The following is a 19751-nucleotide window of genomic DNA, read 5'->3' as shown; positions in this document are numbered from 1 at the left end:
GAAAGAGGGAAACCAACAGAGGGAAGGATTGGGGAGAGAGAGAAAGAGGGAAACCAACAGAGGGAAGGATTGGAGAAAGAGGGAAAACAACAGAGGGAAGGATTGAGGAGAGAGAGAAAGAGGGAAACCAACAGAGGGAAGGATTGGAGAAAGAGGGAAACCAACAGAGGGAAGGATTGGGGAGAGAGAGAAAGAGGGAAACCAACAGAGGGAAGGATTGGGGAGAGAGAGAAAGAGGGAAACCAACAGAGGGAAGGATTGGAGAAAGAGGGCAGGATTGGGGAGAGAGAGAGAGAGAGAAAGGGAAACCAACAGAGGGAAGGATTGGGGAGAGAGAGGGAAAAACACAGATGGAAGGATTGGGGAGAGAGGGAAAAACAGATGGAAGGATGAGGAAAGAGAGAGGGAAAACAGATGGAAGGATGGGGAGAGAGAGAGGGAAAACGGAAGGATAGGGAGAGAAAGAGGGAAGACGCTGGATGGAAGAATGCAGAAAGAAATAGGGGAGACACTGGAAGGATGGGGATAGAAAGCAGAGCTGCTGGATGGAAAAGGGGAATAGAGAAAGACTGGAGAATAAGAGGAAGGGGCATGGGGAGAACAAGGGTGAGGAAAAGATGAAAAGCCACAGGTAGATGAAGGAAATTAAAGAATGGATAGTAAGAATGAATTAAATCTGGACAGAGAGAGAGAGCCTGAAAAATATTGAAGAAAGCAAAGAAAAAGGAGACAAAAATGACAAATGGCACAGAAGAGTTAAGCGAAAACAAAGAAAAGGAGAATCACAGACTGGGACCAATATGGAAAGAAAAACAGTCACCAGACAACAAAGGTAGAAAAAAATAATTTTATTTTCATTTTAGTGTTTGTAATATGTCCAATTTGAGAATTTACATTGGCTGTCTTATTTTGCACTGGGTATACTACTACTACTACTTAGCAAATCACGTTATTTTTTTCTCCTATAGTACTGTAATATTTTCAATGATGTCTGTTTATATGCGCCATGGCTGGTATAGGGGGTGTGGTTAATGTGGGTGTGGCTATCATAGGGGTGGAGCCATATGTGGTGACCCCGCCCATAATGAGTACCGGCACCTTTTTTTCTACAAAAAAAGCACTGTGAAAAGGTGACAGCTGCACTACCAGCTGAGAAAGTCTTTAAATGAACAGTAAATGCTTTGGTTTGGCTGTTGGAACTGTGAAAGTTTGAGGCACTGCTTTAAGTATGGAAAGGGTTTAATTAGAAGACTCTGAGTAACTGCCTTTTTGCTATGTTTAAGTTGAAGAAGAAATGTTTGAGTGAAAGCAGAAATAAGCCATGAAGATGATGTTAAATGGCAACTAATAAAACCTTTGCTTATAAGAAGCCTGATGTTGGTGAACATTTGTGAAGGAAGCTAAGCAGGGTCAGCCCTGGTCAGGTCCTGGAAGGGTGACCAGTTCACAGTATCTGGATTTTCAAAAGGCATTTGACAAAGTGCCTCATGAAAGACTCCAGAGGAAATTGGAGAGTCATGGGATAGGAGGTAGTGTTCTGTTATGGATTAAAACTGGTTAAAAGTTAGAAAACGCTCTCGTTCTTGGTATTGTTGTTTTGCTGTACCTGACGGAGGTTCTCTGGGTTGATACCAACTGCATTATACTGTGGTTGTGAATAGGGGAGGGAGGGGGAAATAAAATTGATAAAAACTTGATGACAGTTTGTATGGTATTGTACTATAATCTGTTTGTGTACTCTAATTTTTTTTTTTTTAATTTTCCAATATATCACCACATAAAGTGAATATGCAATCGGCATTATTTAACATTAGGAAACAAAAATGATAAGTATATATCTTTACAGCCCATTTGTCCACAAGTTAAAGAAATTTGATTCCAAGATTAAGGAAATTAAAAAATACAAAAATTAATAATCAATAGATGCTTCCTCTGATTCAGACCCCAGCCTGCTAAATTAGGGAAGGTTTACTATATTCACATCAACTCTTGCATCAATAAACTCTTTCAACTGTTTTGGATCTACAAACTGAAAATGTTTACCCTCAAGCATCACATTACAAAAACAAGGAAATCGCAAAACAAAATTTGCTCCCAGTGCCACCACCCTTCATCTCATCTGTGTAGGCCGTGAGAGATCTGGAAAGATACGGACCTTTGAGCCCAAAAACAGATTTTCTAAGTGTCTCAATGAAAGCCGTAGTACGGCATTCCTATCAGGCTCCAACGCGAAAGTGGCAAGCAGAGTTAACCTCTGAGTAACTATTTCTAATGAGCTTTCTAGGAATGAGGTAAGATTCATTCCCTCCCCTATTATGGGGGGATTTCCCACCACCACTCCAGTACTCCCGATGTAATAAGCCCGTGTAATGGGAGGGAGTGAGTCCTTGTCCATTCCCAGGATGTCCACCAAATATTTTTTAACCGTCTCCAAAGGAGAAATTAACGGCGATTTGGGAAAATTAAGAAACCTAAGGTTAAGCCTTTTAGTCTGATTTTCAAGGTATTCAAGTCGTTTATGTAGGAAATTATTGTCTTTAACCAAAGCTGTTTCTAATTTTATCTATACTGATTATTGCTGTTACTAGGTTGTCATCAATAAAAATTGTTCAATTAAAAAGATAGAAAACAGAAAGTAGGGTTAAATGGTCAGTATTCTCAATGGAGAAGGTTAGATAGTGGGGTTCTGCAAGACTCTGTTCTGGGACTGCTGCTTTTTAACATATTTATAAATGAACTAGAGATGGGTGTAACTAGTGAGGTAATTTGCTGATGACACAAAGTTATTCAAAGTTGTTAAATCGTGAGAGGATTGTGAAACACAGTGCATTTTTTTCTAGCGAAAAAGGTACCAGTACTCAAATGCCAGGCCACCCTTTAGGGGTAGGGTGATCACTGAGGGACCCACCCCACAATAGCAAGACCCCCCTACAACCAGTCACAGAATCTATGACAAGGCAGAATTGCTGTGTAGAGCCAAAGCTCTTTCATTAAAACTTGGGGACCATGGGTCAATTTAGCAGACAATAGAAAAGGTGCCGATACTCAGTACCCTCAAGTACCCCCTCAAAAAAAGCCCTGGTGAAACATTACAAGATGACCTTATGAGACTGGGCATCCAAATGGCAGATGACGTTTAATGTGAGCAACTCAAGGCCTTGATCATGGCTGGATAGATTTGGATGGGCTGGAATGGAGCTTTTCAAGTGCTTCGATAACAGCTTCAAATGTTTTTGAACAAGGACAGTGCCAGGCAGACTTCTACGGTTTTTACCCTGAAAATAGCATGGACAAATCAAGTTCAGGTATACAACATATGTTGTATCACCTCAGACCTTATATAATGAGTTATCTCTTTGAGCAGACTGGATGGACCGTACAGGTCTTTATCTGCTGTCATCTACTATGTTACTATGTAAGTGCAAAGTGATACATGTGGGAAAGAGGAACCCAAACTAAAGCTACATGATGCAAAGTTCCACATTAGGAGTCACCAACCAGGAAAGGGATCTAGGTGTCATCGTTGATGATATGTTGACAGTGTGCAGCAGCGGCTAAGAAAGCAAATAGAATGTTAGGTATTATTAGGAAAGGAATGGAAAACAAAAATGAGAACATTATAACACCTTTGTATCGCTCCATTATACAATAGCACCTTGAATACTGTGTCCAATTCTGGTCACTGCATCTCAAAAAAAGATATAGTGAAATTAGAAAAGGTATAGAGAAGGGCGACAAAATAATAAAGGGAATGGGACAACTTCCCTTTGTGGAAAGGCTAAAGCGGTTGGGGCTCTTCAGCTTGAAGAGAAAAGATGGCTGAGGGGAGATATGATCATCTATATATATAAAAGGCACCACTGAAGCCTCCAGCCGGAAGTGTGAAGCGCCAGAGATATCCGGTTTCCCCATGAGTGAAGGAAAACAGCACAGCACAGCACGAAATCCCAGGAAACAGTGAAGGACTCAGAGGGGGGAGGGGAGAGAGATGCCCTCACTCTCTCTGTAACAAAAACACAGAACAGCAGGAAACAACACTGAAGGACTGGACTCGGAGGGGGGAGGGGGAGGGAGAGAGGGCAGAGGCACACACACTCCCACATGCGCACTCTGAAGAAAACCTTGCTAGCCCCCCGTTTCATTTGCATCAGAAACGGGTTTTTTTTACTAGTGGTCTCTAAAATAATGCGTGGAGTGGAATGGGTAGACATGAATCGTTTGTTTACTCTTTCCAAAAATACTAGGACTAGGGGGCATGCAATGAAGGTACAAAGTAATACATTTAAAACAAATCGGAGAAAATATTTCTTCACTCTACATGTAATTATTTTATTTATTTATTGCATTTGTATCCCACATTATCCCACCTTTTTGCAGGCTCAATGTGGCTTACAATACATCATGGGTACTGGAAATAGAAGTGAATATACATTAGGTTTACAGAGGGTTTGTGTTACATGGTGGTGAATTACATGATGGTGTTAAAGCAAAAGACATTATAAGACAGTACTAAAAGATTATATTACGCATGTTGATCTTTGTGATATATCTCGTCGAAGAGATAGGGTTTTAATAATTTGCGGAAATTGGTCAGTTCATAGACCGTTTTCAATTTACGTGGCAATGCATTCCAGAGCTGCATGCTCGTATAGGAAAAGGTAGATGCATGCATTGATTTGTATTTCAAACCCTTACACTTGGGAGGACAAAGAATGAGGGGTGTGCGGGAAGATTTTTTTGTGTTCCTGGGTGGTAGTTCTTTTAGATCTGACATGTAGGCTGGGGCATTACCATGGATGATTTTATGGACTAAAGTGCAAAGTTTGAACATGATGCGTTCTTTTAGTGGGAGCCAGTGTAGTTTTTCTCGTAGGGATTTCGCGCTTTCGTATTTCGGTGTGCCGAATATTAGTCTGGCTGCCATATTCTGAGCTGTCTGGAGTTTTTTGAGTATTTGCTCTTTACAGCCAGCGTAGAATGAATTACAATAGTCCAAACTCTGGAATTCATTGCCAGAGAATGTAGTAAAAGCAGTTAGCTTAGCGGGGTTTAAAAAAGGTTTGGCTAACTTCCTAAAAGAAAAGTCCATAAGTCATTATTAAGATGGACTTGGGGAAAATCCACTGCTTATTTCTAGGATAAGCAGCATAAAATGTACTGTTTTGGGATCTTGCCAGGTACTTGTAACCTGGATTGGCCACTGCTGGAAACAGGATGCTGGGTTTGATGGACCTTTGGTCTGTCCCAGTATGGCAATGCTTATGTTCTTGTATTAATGAAGAAATAAGGATCATTTTAATTTCTGCACATCCTTCCAGATTCTGTAGCGTTTGACACTTTTTTTCAAAACCTTTTTGTCATCCTCCTTTTACCTCTGCACTTGGTTTGGTGTAATCTATTCCCTCTATGCTAGGGACAACCTCTTCATTGTTTTTCCCCCCTTCTTTTACACCATGTATTACATTTTAAGTTAGTTCGCCTCTTACATGGGCCATATTTTCTACATACCATAGCAGGAGTTAATCTAATCTAAGAACGAACCTCCCTGATACACCAGATTCTATTGTAGATTATCTCAATCTCTTAGATTAACTGCTAGTAGTCTTAATACTTGCATTGTGGCAAAGAACGCCTCATTCAGGAGTTCATATAACATTATGTATTACATCTGTATCATGCAGGGGTATGTTTGCTGGTGGACTAAGAGAAATGGAACAGCAAGAGGTCCATATCCAAGGGGTTTCCTATGCCTCAATGTGTAAGATTGTGAATTTCATCTACACGTCTGAACTGGAGCTCAGTCTTACCAATGTTCAGGAGACCCTGGCTGCTGCCTGCTTACTTCAGGTAAGCAGAAATATAAAGGACAGTGAGTGAGGAGCGTTCTTTGAGATTTGTGAGGTTCTGTGGTGGTGTTTATACCTGGTGGGTGCATCTGTCTTTTGTCCTTTGAGCAGAGGATATATAGTATGTATATGATGCCTTTAACCAGGGCATTTTATAAATGTCGGTGAACTTCAGTGCAAAGCAACCTCAGAGCTTTGAACTAGATAAAAACTGGCAGAAGGCAGCATGATGGGTATCTCACTTTCATTTGCAATCTCTACATTCACCAAGCCTCCAAATGTTTCCTGTGGTTGGAAAGAATGGTAGGAAAAGTGATCCATGTCAGCTTTATAAATTGTCCAAGAAGGAGCTCTGGCAGTTTCCTAGTGAAATCAGCTTATGCTGGCCACTTTGTTTCCTGTGCTTTCCTGAGTCAGTCTCATTGGGGTAATGGACTGAGAAGTCCAATTGCTTTAGCAGAGGACTGTTAATGAGCATGGTGTCCAGATATTCTTTTTCTTATTTTTTTCTTATTGGATATTTCAAGCCAAAATATTGACCAACTGCTTTCAGGAGAGTAGGAGGCAACCAGTGGTGTGCTGGAGCAGGCTCTCACAGGCTCGCAAGAGCCGGTTGTTAAGTTTTTAAGAATTTTGGGAGCCGGTTGTTAAAGTAGGACCCTCCATGGCTACTTTAACAACTGGCTCCCAAAATGTGGGCTTGGGCCCCCTGCTGAATTCTCTTTTGCTTTGCTGGTGGGGATGCTGAGCCCTGCCAGCCAAGTAAATAGACTGCTGCTGCTCCCTGCTCCTTGTTTCCACACCCCTGGAGGCAACTCTCCTTTCAGTCATGCTCCTTGGCCAGATTACCACTGTCATCATGCTACCTATTCCACATCTATATTCTCTCTGGTCAGGTTTGGAAGATACCTCATGCATATGCAAATAAGTTCAGGTTAAAGTAGGTTGGGGAGTGTACAATCCATGTTATATAGATTTTGGAGAAATCTGAGGGTAAGGAAGTTTGGGGATTGTAATTAGGTGACCGTACATTAAACATTATGAGTTAGGGTTGGGGTCGAGGGTTTGGTGTAGGAATAACCTAATGGGGTTGGGGGGGGTTAATTTTATATATGGATTTCATTTGTGTTGTAGATTTCCTCAAGCTTTCTTTGTAGAGATGATCAATAAATAAATATTGGTATGCACAATCATTTTCCTTAAAACATGCTTTTGGATAGATGGGTCTGACAGTGAGATGCAATCTTGAGAGCATAATGGACAGAAACAGAAAATAATTTGTTTGAAAAGACAAACTTAGAAACACAGTTTTGGCACGTAGTCTGGGGATTTGCATTGCTTCACTGTTGCTATTTGAGCCACAGATATTAACTTTGAAAAAAACAACAACAACTGTGTTGTTCTTTTGAAACGGTTACAAGTAGCTTGCCTGTGTTTTCAACCAGTTGCACTTTGCATCTGTTTGTACTGTGATCCAGTTCCACTTTGATTTCCTTGGGACTTCTGGAGAGAATTCTGCAGAAATTCTAACTGGTACAAAATCCATTAGCCTAATTACAGACTGGCTGCTCATTTTGAAAGTGTGTATAGTTCAGCAGTCTTAGGGCCCCGTTTACTAAGCCGCATTAGAGGTGTGTTAGTGCTTTTAGCACGCGCTAACTGTGTAGGCGCCCACAGTATTCCTATGAGCACCTACAAAGCGCGAGTTAAATTTTCTGCACGCGCTAAAAATGCTAGCGCACCTTAGTAAACAGAGCCCTTAATCTGATTACTGGCTGGATACGTGACCCAGTCCAAATATAAAATTTCACGGATGATGGGCAGGGCCTAGGGTACTTATTGGGTAAATTACTTAAATTGATGATTATCTTCAGAGATTCCCTCATTAAGAATTCTAAAGGGTGAGGGGAAGCTAGCTGGGATCATTTATTATTTGTGTAAATATTGTTTGGGGGTTGTTTTTATTTGTAAACCACCTTGAATGACTTTTAGCCAGGAAGGCAATATATAACATTTTTTAAGTAAAGAGCACCACTCAAGAGATCACTTTCTTTCAGTGTAGGGTGCCAACAGACAGCTTATCTGAGAATGTATTGGCTTTTAAGGATCACCTTAAACCGTGGATATTCTAGAGTCGCAGATAAGCTATTTGATAGGGAGACAGGCCAGGATTTTGCATGACTTGTAATGAATGACTTAGGGAGTGGATGGAGTTGGTTATGTGCAACGGGAGACTTAATAATGTTTTGTGTCCGTGCTAAGATTGATTTAATTGTGATCCATTTTGAGCTATCTACAGTATCAGACAAGAAAACAGAATCAATTAAAAAGAGAACTAAACGACCGCCTTTGACTCCTTGCAGATTCCAGAAGTCATTGAGTTTTGTTGTGACTTCCTGATGTCCTGGGTGGATGAAGAAAACATCCTAGAGGTGTACAAGCTGGCAGAGCTCTTCCATCTGAGGCAGCTCAGTGAGCACCTAGACTCTTATATCCTAAAGAGCTTTGTCTCCTTTTCCAAGACAGAGAGGTACCGGCAGCTTCCTCTGGAAAAGGTTTACTCCCTCCTAAGCAGCAACCGCCTGGAAGTGGACTGCGAGAATAAAGTATATGAGGGCGCACTCCTTTATCATTACACACCAGAAGAAGTAGAAACGGACCAAGTGTCACTGTTGGAGCCCCCCAAACTGTTAGAGACGGTGCGCTTCCCTCTGATGGAGCTTCAGGTTCTGCAGAGGCTCCATGATAAACTCAGTCCATGCCCACTAAAAGAGACTGTAGCCAGTGCCATAACTTACCACAAGAATGAGTGCCAGCAGCCCAATTTGCAGAGCCCCCAGACAGTGCTCAGGTCTGAGTTTGACTGTGTAGTGGGCTTTGGGGGCATGTATTCCACTCCATCAACAGTTCTTAGTGACCAGGCTAAATATCTGAACCCCCTGTTGGGAGAATGGAAGCACCTAACCTCTGCACAGGCTCCTAGAATGTCCAACCAGGGGATTGCTGTGCTCCATAACTTTGTGTATCTAATTGGTGGAGACAACAATGTGAGAGGGTTTCGAGCAGAGGCCCGGTGTTGGAGGTAAGGAGGGATTTTTTTTTTTTTTAATGAAACTACTTTCTGTTTCAGTGGTGCTACTTGATTGAGGGGTTAATGGTTGCTTAGCTGTGATGGAGGCATAGCAGTAATTAAGGTTATCTTCTTTGGTGCAGAATCCTGCTGTGCAGGGGAGAGAGGGATTTTAGAATGGCAACAGTAATCATACTGATGCAGATCAACCTATGCCCATGAAAGGAAGGAGGAGGCCCAGGTGGGGATTGGGTCTCAGAACCTAGACCTGCAGATTTTTCTACATGTACTGTGCTGGAGGGCAGGATGTACAGCAAGGGTGTAGAGACAGTACTCCTTACAGTGCACATCTGCAGTTTAACGATTTCTTCTGGAAACTGGTTTTTAATCTGCTTTTCCTCCAAGGTATGACCCCCGCCACAACAAATGGTTTCAGATCCAGTCTATGCAACGGGAGCATGCTGATCTCTGTGTGTGTGTCCTGGGGCAATACCTGTATGCTGTGGCAGGGCGGGATTACCATGAAGAGCTGAATGTGGTGGAGAGGTATGATCCAAGAACCAACAGCTGGGAATATGTAGCACCCCTGAAGTGGGAGGTAAGGCACAGCTGTACACTGGAGAGATGAGGTCATTATCATGCATTTCATTCTTACGTTCCTTCTGTTGTAGGTTTCTTCTAGGGGTTGGCACGTCTCTGTCCTGACTGTCCCAGCATTGTAGATTTAGGATGTTGTATCTGGTGGTACCATTGAGTTGTTCCTTCTTGATCTTAACAAATGTACACAAAATTGTTCAGGGGATACCATTTGCTATCCTTTGGTCTCCTACATCTTCTATCTCTCTGGTTCTCCACTAGCAGCCCTCTACAAAACATTGATGCATGAGTTGTGGACCTGACTCTGAGACCTGCTGATTGGGCTAGAAGGCGTTGTGGAGGATATAGAGGTAGTCATCTTAGCCCCCACAGACAAAGCCAATGAGGAGTGAAGGGGCTATGTCACAGACATCCCTCTACACAGTGACATCTGATCTCAGCTATCGTTGTGATGGTTGGGTTATAGTAGAAGAAAGTTGTGAACTAAACAGGGGTTAAAAATTAATAGCTGGAGGTCAGCTGTAAGTGCATTCTGTTTTCTTCAAGTTGGTCATGCACTTTTTCTCTCTAAGTTCTTTTGTTGTACCCTGTTATATTTGTCTGTATGCTAATTTTGCCATGTCCCTTTCTCTGCTATGTTGACATTGTATGTATTATGCCTCAGTTGCAAAAATATTTTAATGTCTACTGTGTTAAACTGTATCATATTATTGTGAGTTAATATGCTATTTCAAAGCTTACCTTGCTATTCTAATTGTGTACTAAACTGATACTGAGCATTTTATTATGATCACACCAACATTATAACTGTAAATTGCCCATGTCCAGTTCCACTTGCTCATCACCACCTTGGATGAAGTTTTTCAAAAAGGTGATAAATCTAATTCCCATTGGATTCCAGAAAAGACCCCCTTCAGAGCAGTTTCATATTAGAGCACTTTTGGTATACCATTACTGAAATCTCAGTGAAAAGAATGTAAGTGAATACTAAAACTAGAACCATGAAGGTACCAAAGGGGTATGAAAAACTCTAAAGCCAGTGGCTGAGCCTGCAGAAACTGTCAATGGCTTTGCAAAATGCTTCTTCTCTGCCATTGTCCATCTTGCATGATTTACAGAAAATTGACCTCCTTGGCCACTTCCTACAGGTTCATGCCCACGCTGGCGCGGTGCTGGATGCCAAAATGTATATTTCCTGTGGCAGGAGAGGAAATGATTATTTAAAAGAACTGCAGAGCTACCACCCAGAGAGTGATGAGTGGGAAGTCTTGCCAGAGAGTCCTGTCAGTCGGGCATGGCATGGCATGGTAGCAGCCTTGGGAAAACTCTACGTGATAGGAGGCAGTAATGATGATGCAGGCTACAGGAAAGATGTCTTGGAGGTGAGTACTGCCCTGCTAAATGGGACATAAATCCAAGTCTTTCTGGAATAATGTATTTTTAACATCTTCAGGAAACAGTCTTAGAAAGAATGAATTGTAAAAAATTCTGTTCTTCATCTAGTGGCATAGAAAATCAGGAGGTTCCCCCACCCCAACCCTCATCTCCTTCTACTATCTATGGATTAGGCAAGGACATTGAACATGGCAGTAGTTTGTCCAGTTGTAAAGAATAAGTCATTGGGGGGTTTGATGTTTCAGAATTTAGAGCCAAGTTTCCTCTTGTCATTTATGGGTAAATTATTAGAAAGGGTAGTGGTGATTCAGTTAAGGGGATTTTTAGTGGACCTTAATATTTTGGTGTGGGGGTAGAAAGGGTTTAAAGGTGAGATAAGGCACAGAGACTATTTTGGTGTCTGTGGAGGGGCATAATCGAACGGGGCACCCAAGTTTTCCTGAGGGCATCCTCGCAGGACGTCCCGGCGAAGGGGCGAGGAAACCCATATTATCGAAACAAGATGGGCGTCCATCTTTTGTTTTGATAATACAGTCGGGGACGCCCAAATCTCAACATTTAGGTCAACCTTAGAGATGGACGTCCCCGGTTTTCGGCGATAATGGAAACTGCGGATGCCCACCTCAGAAACGACCAAATCCAAGCCATTTGGTCATGGGAAGAGCCAGCATTCGTAGTGCACTGGTCCCCCTGACATTCCAGGACACCAACTGGGCACCCTAGGGGGCACTGCAGTGGACTTCAGAAATTGCTCCCAGGTGCATAACTCCCTTACCTTGTGTGCTGAGCCCCCCAAAACCCACTCCCCACAACTGTACAGCACTACCATAGCCCTAAGGGGTGAAGGGGGGCACCTAGATGTGGGTACAGTGGGTTTCTGGTGAGTTTTGAAGGGCTCACATTTACCACCACAAGTGTAACAGGTAGGGAGGGATGGGCCTGGGTCCGCCTGTCTGAAGTGCACTGCACCCACTAAAACTGCTCCAGGGGCCTGCATACTGCTGTCAGGGAGCTGGGTATGACATTTGAGGCTGGCATTGAAGCTGGCAAAAAAATATTTTTTTAAGTTTTTTTTTAGGGTGAGATGGGGGTTAGTGACCACTGGGGGAGTAAGGGGAGGTCATCCCCGATTCCCTCCGGTGGTCATCTGGTCAGTTCAGGCACCTTTTTGAGGCTTGGGCGCAAGAAAAAATGGTCCAAGTAAAGTTGGCCAAGTGCTCGTCAAGGACGCCTTTCTTTTTTCCATTATCGGCCAAGGACGCCCATGTGTTAAGCACGCCCCAGTCCCGCCTTCGCTACGCTTCCGACACGCCCCCATGAACTTTGGTCGTCCCCGCGACAGAAAGCAGTTGAGGGCGCCCAAAATCGGCTTTCGATTATGCCGATTTGGGTGACCCTGATAGAAGGGCGCCCATCTCCTGATTTGTGTCGAAAGATGGGCACCCTTCTCTTTTTCGAAAATGAGCCCAATAGTGGACAGTGTGTATAGATGTCTGGATAAAGTTGGAGAGGGAGAATTGTTCCTTGGATTTAACAGCAGCCTTTGATCATGACATTCTGTTGAGGAGTTTGTATAATGTCAGTGTCAGAGGTGCTGTTTGTACTTGATTATTTCCTTTTTAAAAGGCATTCTTAGTAGAAATTGAGGACATGAATATTCCTCGGTTTGGGTGTCTCAGGCTTGTGTCCTTCACTTGTCAACAGCTTTATTTAATATCTACTTTCAGCCATTGACTTGGATAATGTATTTATTTCTTTTCATATTATGTATATATGGATGATGGTCAGATTTGTTGCATTGTTGAGGATGATCTTGATAAGATTATTGCAGATTGAATGCATGCTTGGTTAGTGTTTGAACAATAGCTGTGAGGGAAAATATGTTGACGTTAAACTATATTAAAGCTGAGGCATTGCTTGGGCTGTACGAAAGAGGAGGAGGAGGAGAGCAGTTTGCACATCAGTTGCATCGTAATTCTCTGCTGCCAAGGGCAGTCTGTTGGTGTGAGTGTGTGTTTTAAAGCACAGAAGGAGGAGGTAGCCTGATGTGCAGCCACGCCCCTCCTTGTCACGTTCCAATCTGAAAGACACCAGGAACTAGTAATATATTGTTTTTCACCTCTAATAACCCCATTTACATTACATTATTCAGAGCTTATAGCCCACAGATGCCAATATACAGTGGAACCCCGATATAATGCAATGATTGAGATCCATAAAATATTGCGTTAAATGTGGAGTCGCATTATAAGCGAGGTCAGTAGAACATATTTTCACACCAGCACCGGGAGCGGCCTTCAGTTACGTAGACAGAGCTCACCCGAAGTTGTTTTCACACCAGCATTGGGCCCACCCCAGTGTAGCTAGACATTGCCAACAGAGGAGCTGTATATAAAAAAAGGGGAGCCAAGACATGATTATGTTATATGCGGATTCGTGTTATTGTGGGGCGCATTATATCAGGGTTCCACTATTGTTCATTACAGGTTACATAACCATTGCTAATTGAACCATTTGTTCAAATAAACGTTTACAAAAAAAATTATATATAGTCAACAAAATGGTCTCTAAAAAATCATTTTCCATCGTCGAGTATAATAAATTTATAAAATAAGAAGCGTCCTTCTGAAATCTAGATTATTTCTATTTGTTCTAATTTCAAATGGTAAGGAGTTCCATAGAGAGACAGCCTGATAAGAACAAGAAGAGGACAAAAATTTTACAGACTTAACTGTTTTCACAGTAGGATAACATAGTAATATTGGGTCATGCAAATAACCAGATTTGTGGCTTTATAACAAATTGACTAAATCAATCATATAAGATGGGGCCTCTCCATGTAAATGAGAAACAAAAAAAAAACATAACCCCTATTTTAAATTGGATCCTGGCTTCTACTGGGAATAAATGCAATTCCAACATGAGTCACTGAGTCCAATCTGCCTAATGAATAATTGGATAGCAGTGTTTTGGACTACCTGAAAATGCTCTATAGAAGCTTTTATACACCCAGAGAAGACTTATGTTACAGTAATCCATTCTAGACAGGATAAGAGCTTGTACTATAAGTCTAAATGCTGATTTGTCAGAATAATTTTTGATAGTGCAAAGTTTTTTTAAGTAGATAGAAAGATTCCTTGATCACTGAATGTATATGTGTTTTCATTGTAAGAACACTATCAACCTCTACCCCAAATATTTTAGAGGAAGATTTGATAGAAAATTGTTCCACACCAACAGTGAAATGCTGAAGTCTTAGTGGATGGTCCACAGAAACTTGGTTTTGTCCCTGTTCACTTTAAGTCCGTGGGGTGAAATCCAGTTTTCTATTATGTTAAGGCAATTTAAAATGTCTTTGACAGTAGTATGCCAATCATTAGAAATAAGAGTATAAAACCGATATATCATCAGCATAAATAAAGAAACATAAATTATCTTGTTCCATATCTACTCCCAACGACTGTAACAAAAAATTGAATAGTGTAGGAGACGAGAGAGCCTTGAGGGACTCCACAAGATGCCCTCCAGGACTCTGACATAGTACCTCTACCTTTAACTTGATAAGACCGATTTGCAAGAAAGCCATGAAAGCATTGTTAAGACAGCACCATAAACACCAGAACCACTCAGAATAGATAACAAAATCTCATGATCTATTAGGTCAAATACGCATGAGAGGTCAAATTGAATAAGAACTGCACATTTGCCTTGACTTAATAAAGTTGTTTTTTTTTTTTTTTTTTTCAAAAAGCAACAATCGAACCTACAACAGTTTCAGTAAAGTTTTTCCGGAAACCAGATCAAGAACAATGTAGTACATCATATTTGTCCAGATAATTCTCTAATTGCTTAATAACAAATCCTTCTATCATTTTGATAAAAAGTGGAATGAAAGCTGTCAGTCTATAGTTGCTTACTTCCTGCATTTGCATTCTTGAGAATAGCAGTTAAAACAATATCACCACTTATAGATGAAAAAAATTCCTATGCTCAGTTGTATATTCAACCAATTGGTCAGTTTGTAAAGAAACTGAGTAGTTGCCATTTTCATTATATATGCAAGACAAGTATCTATATTGCATGTTGTCTTTGCATATTTTAACAAAGTTTTCCTGGTGTCCTTTACCCAGTCCACTGGGAATGCTTCTCTGGATGTGTCTTTAGATATAATGATACTAAACTTCATATGCAGCTACAATGTTATACTTTCAACCTTGTTTCTAAAATATAAATCTAACTCAGTGGCAGTTTGCACTTTCAGTTCACTTCAGGATGAGCCCTCTGATTACTCAGAGGTTGTCAGGACTTCAGGCACAGGCCCAAGGTGCTTCCAGTAGGGAGAAGTACATACTGGATGTCCAGGAGAGGGAGAAAGCAGGAGACATACCAGGCATGGAACCAAGTCCAAATCAGCGGGAAGAGATGAAGTCTAGGAATAGGTGAGATTCAGGGCAGGCAGGCAGAGCAGATGAATTACCAGGAGATAGATGGTGTCAAACAACAAAAAGCAGCAATCAACAAGGCACTCAGAGCTTCACAAGGGAGCTGTCTAAAGACAGAGTGAATGGAGATTTCAAGGGTTTATATAGGCACAGGAAGCCAATTAGCAGATATATATACTACAGGAATTAATCAGAGCAGGATATTCATGGTGGACCAGCTGGGGTGCGGCAGATCATTATTCCAAGACTGGTGACAGCATGAAAAGCAGGAAGAGGCTGGGGTTCACTTCCTGCATGGGATCAGCCTTCTGGGAGGTAAGTGTATAATATTCCTCCTCTTCCTAGAGCCCAAGCAGCACAGGAAGCAGGTAGCAAAGGTGTGTGACAATAGAGGGGCCCAGGGTGTGCAGAAATAAAGAAATTGGGGGGGGGGGGGGATCTGTGAAAATGAGTTAGTTGAGTTGTTGAAGAGTAGACAGCTTGCATGAAAAAGAGGAGCTGGAAGAGGGTTGACGTGTGTGTGTGTGTGTGTGTGCAGGAACAGACAGAAAAAGGACAGGGTGGAAAAAAAGAGCAGGGTGGGAAGGGGAAGAAAGAAAGAACGAGCAGAGCTAGAGCCATGAGAGGCACCCTTCTCCCCCAAGATCTCAGAATCACCTCCTTCCCTCTGTACCCAAGTCTTTCCTCCTTTCCCATACCCATCCTCTTTCATTCTGCTTGCCCGTCATAGTCTTCCCTTTTTCTTCTCTCTCCCCATACCTGATCTTCCCTTCTGCTCCTCCACTCCCCATTCCCAGTCTTCCTGTTTCTGTTCCCTTCTCCTTATCTTTCCATTCCTGAGACCTCCTCTTCCTCTTCTCCCCCACATCAATAGAGAAATTCACTACCCCATGACTTAAAGTCCACCCAAGCAGCCCTTGGTTTACAGGAGTCCCAGGGATGGAGGTTTCCCCTTATAGTGACTACTTGTCTTCTGAGCTGGATCTCTCCTCTTCTGAGGGCCCTTTATGATATTTTGTTTGGGGGCCCTTCATTTGAACTGCCACATTCCCCACCCACAAAACTTCAAATACAACAAACAAATATTCAGATACAAAGTAAATTTAGAAAACTACTTTTTTTTTTTTTTTCAGAATGAGGTTTCATATTAACCAGTGTAAAATAATTGAAATTGATGCAAATTTGCCACATTATTTATTTGGATTTTGCTCACACCTTTTTCAGTAGTAGCTCAAGGTGAGTTACATTCAGGTACACTGGGTATTTCTCTGTCCCAGGAGGGCTCACAATCTAAGTTTGTACCTGAGGCAATGGAGGGTTAAGTGACTTGCCCAAGATCACAAGGAGCAGCAATGGGATTTGAACTGGCCACCTCTGGATTGCAAGACCAGTGCTCTAACCACTAGGCCACTCCTCCACTGCCAAAAACTTTTCTGCAGGAAACTGGGGGCTCTGGTTGGTGTGTCTTCAGTCTGTCCTGGGCCCTTTTCTCTAGCTACATTTGTTGCCGTATTGCTCTTGTCCCCTCCTGAGGTTTCAGTACCAGTTTTATGCCAGTGACAGATTTTGATACCCCTCCACCATCTTAGCTTCTACCTTTACCATCTGAAATCTACTTCCCCACATCCTAACGTTTCTGTCTATTAATAACAATGTTGTCCTTCAAGTCTTCTCCACCCACTTTACCTTTACTTCTCTGTACACATCCAAAACACTACCACACATGTTGGTTCTTTGTCCATAACATCAGCCAAATCCATACTTCTCTTTCTGAAAATACCACCAAGCTCTATCTGCTTCTGCTTAGATTACTGCAATCTATTCCTCACAGGTCTTCCACTAAACCATCTCTCTCGTTTTCAAGGCTTATCTTCCTATGGCTATTAGGATGGTAGATAAGCTAATTACAGATAAATAAATGCTATGAGCATATGACCCTTTGTTTTTGAGTTGATGCATTGGCTTACTATTTGCTTCAGAAACCAGAAGGTAACCGAACAAAAAAGTCCCACGGAACAAGCAATAGTCCACAATGCAGTGGGAACGGAGGAAGGCTAGACAACACTCAGGAACAATACAGTTAAAATTTAATTGCTTAAAATATATGCAAAAGAGTCTTGAGCACTGACATTACTTTTGGTGTACATTACTGAACTTTTAGTGAGTTTTGAACACTTTGTTGTATATTGTTTTACAAATGCTATTTTTTGAGCAATTATTTTATGTTACTTTTGCATATATTTTAAGTAATTAAAATATATTGCTATATTGCTTCCACATATAGGTTGAGTTTCTCCTCCTCACCTACAAGTGCTGTCACTCTGTAGCTCCCCATTACTTCTCCTTTTTTGTCTCCTCCTCCCGTTCATTGGTTGTGCTCTTCCCCTCCTTTGCTAACTCCTGATCCATGCTGTCCCTTTTGCTGCATCAGATGTGTGGAATGGCCTTTGTGAGATGCTGTATTGTGCTCCCTTCTCTAGACATACACAAGTACTACCTAAATTGGTTTTACAGATTAAAAAAAAAACTGGCTTTTTCAGTATAGTAATGTTACAGAAGTGAGGCCCTTGAGCCTCTGGCAATAGTCCTGACTGTCTAGTGAGCAGAAAAAAGAAAGGCAGAGAATATTTGAGATGGAAGCTGAAGTGTTTGGATAGAGATGTCAAATGGTCTGTTCTTCTCAGTATCAGTAATTTTACTTGTTTTTTTTTCTTTTCCATTCAAGGTTCCCTCTTATAACCCAATCACTTGTCAGTGGACGGTCGTTTGCCCTCTGCCCTCAGGGCACGGTGAGCCAGGAATTGCTGTTTTGACTAACAGAATTTACATCTTGGGTGGCAGGTCCCACGATCAGGGGGCCCGTATAGACTACGTGCACATTTATGATGTGGTAAGAAATTGCTGGGAAGAAGGTCCTCATCTGGATGATGATATCTCAGGCATGGCGGCCTGTGTTCTGACCTTGCCCCGAGCACTTCTGATGGACACAGAGCGATGCACTCCAGATGGGAACATGGAAAGGCCGCAGTGCTATATGGACTTCCCCTCAGAAGTCATGAGTGTGTCAGACTGGGAGGAATTTGACAATTCCAGTGAAGATTAATGATTTGGGAAAGAAGGATAGTAACATAATTCCTCTTTTAAACTTTGTTATGAATACACAATGTACATTTGTCAGTGTTCTTTGAGAACTCTCTACAGAAAATGAGTTTTAGAAGATCTACCAAAGAGGTGTTCTATTTGTAAATACAAAAGCTATTATGAAGTAATCTTATAGCAGGGCACCTATAAAATAGACTACCTGAAACCTCCCATGTAAAGTTACACCTACTCTGAGGTGGGAGGGTTTTTTTTTTTTTACATTTTTCTGTAAAATATTTGCATCATCGTTGATCGCACCCCTGGGAATACCTCTGTGTATACTGCATAAAATTGATTTGTTTAGCCCCATGAAGTTATATAAACACCTACTCGAGTGTGTAAAAGGCCATGCTACATGCCCAAGCCACTTATAAAAGTGCTTCCTTTCCTCTTGCTTGAAAAGGCTCAAGGCCCATCACAGGTCAGCTCTTTTCTTTCTTTACAGTTATTAGTTTCTACCTTGTAACTGGAAAGACTGAGGAAGGGGGCAGAGGACCCAGTTGTTCTGCCACAGATGTTCTTCAGTAACCTGTTCTTCTGATGAGAAGGATGGTCTTCGCACATCTAGGACTGAGGAGCCCTGCTTTAAAGATGTTGCCTTTGTAACCACTCTGCTTTGTGACTTGTCAAAGATGAGGTGGTTGCATGCATGTTTCTGAAATCCTGTAATTGTTTTACAAATGCTGTTTTTTGGATGAACTGTACCATATAAAACTAAACTCTAATATAATATACTGGAATAATTTCAATGTCATTGCATAAGAACATTTCAGTGTAAGACGCCTGCACTATGGAGAACGAATGCGACTATTCTCAGAAACCTTGGAGTCTCAGATGTGGCAGCAGAGAGGCTTGTGGGTGACAGCATACCTTCAACACTGTTAGAATTTGATGAGCACTGGTTTCCAGAGAAAAGCGCTCATGTTTCCTACAGAAGAAAATAGTAACTTTTTTCTAAATATGTTTGTTTAACCCTTTTCTAAAAGAACAGGTTTGTGGGGGAAAAAATAGTGTCTTGGGAAGAGCAAGTTTCACTATACTCAGAAGTGCCGAGTGGGGCAGGCCAAAAGCTGATTGAGCCCAACATCTTATCTCCGAGCTTGGCTAAACCTGGTTACTTGGCAGTATCCAATACAACAACAATGGCAGATCTTCTTAGTAATTCTCCAACTCAGTGGATATCTTGCAACAAAGATAAATGTGAATCCATAAATGTACATTCTTCAAAATCTTGCTTAATCTTTAAAGTCTTGCTCGACA

The 19751-nt window shown here is 41.7% G+C and overlaps 1 protein-coding gene across 7 annotated transcripts in view; it reads left to right on the top strand.

The window, feature by feature from the left end:
* KLHL22 (kelch like family member 22) overlaps nucleotides 1-19490 on the top strand; it is a 75245-nt gene extending 55755 nt beyond the window's left edge. For all 7 annotated transcript variants that reach the window (XM_030219030.1, XM_030219032.1, XM_030219035.1 and 4 more), the window contains 5 exons: nucleotides 5682-5847; nucleotides 8210-8928; nucleotides 9322-9514; nucleotides 10662-10895; nucleotides 18076-19490. In XM_030219030.1, the coding sequence (XP_030074890.1) occupies nucleotides 5682-5847; nucleotides 8210-8928; nucleotides 9322-9514; nucleotides 10662-10895; nucleotides 18076-18453 (1690 nt within the window). In that variant the 3' untranslated portion in view covers nucleotides 18454-19490. The remainder of the gene's footprint in view (nucleotides 1-5681; nucleotides 5848-8209; nucleotides 8929-9321; nucleotides 9515-10661; nucleotides 10896-18075) is intronic.
* The last annotated feature ends 261 nt before the right edge of the window (nucleotides 19491-19751 follow it).

The sequence above is a fragment of the Microcaecilia unicolor genome, chromosome 11 (genome assembly GCF_901765095.1).
Source record: "Microcaecilia unicolor chromosome 11, aMicUni1.1, whole genome shotgun sequence".
In the NCBI taxonomy this organism is placed as follows: domain Eukaryota; kingdom Metazoa; phylum Chordata; class Amphibia; order Gymnophiona; family Siphonopidae; genus Microcaecilia; species Microcaecilia unicolor.
This window is presented reverse-complemented; position numbering and strand designations above follow the sequence as displayed.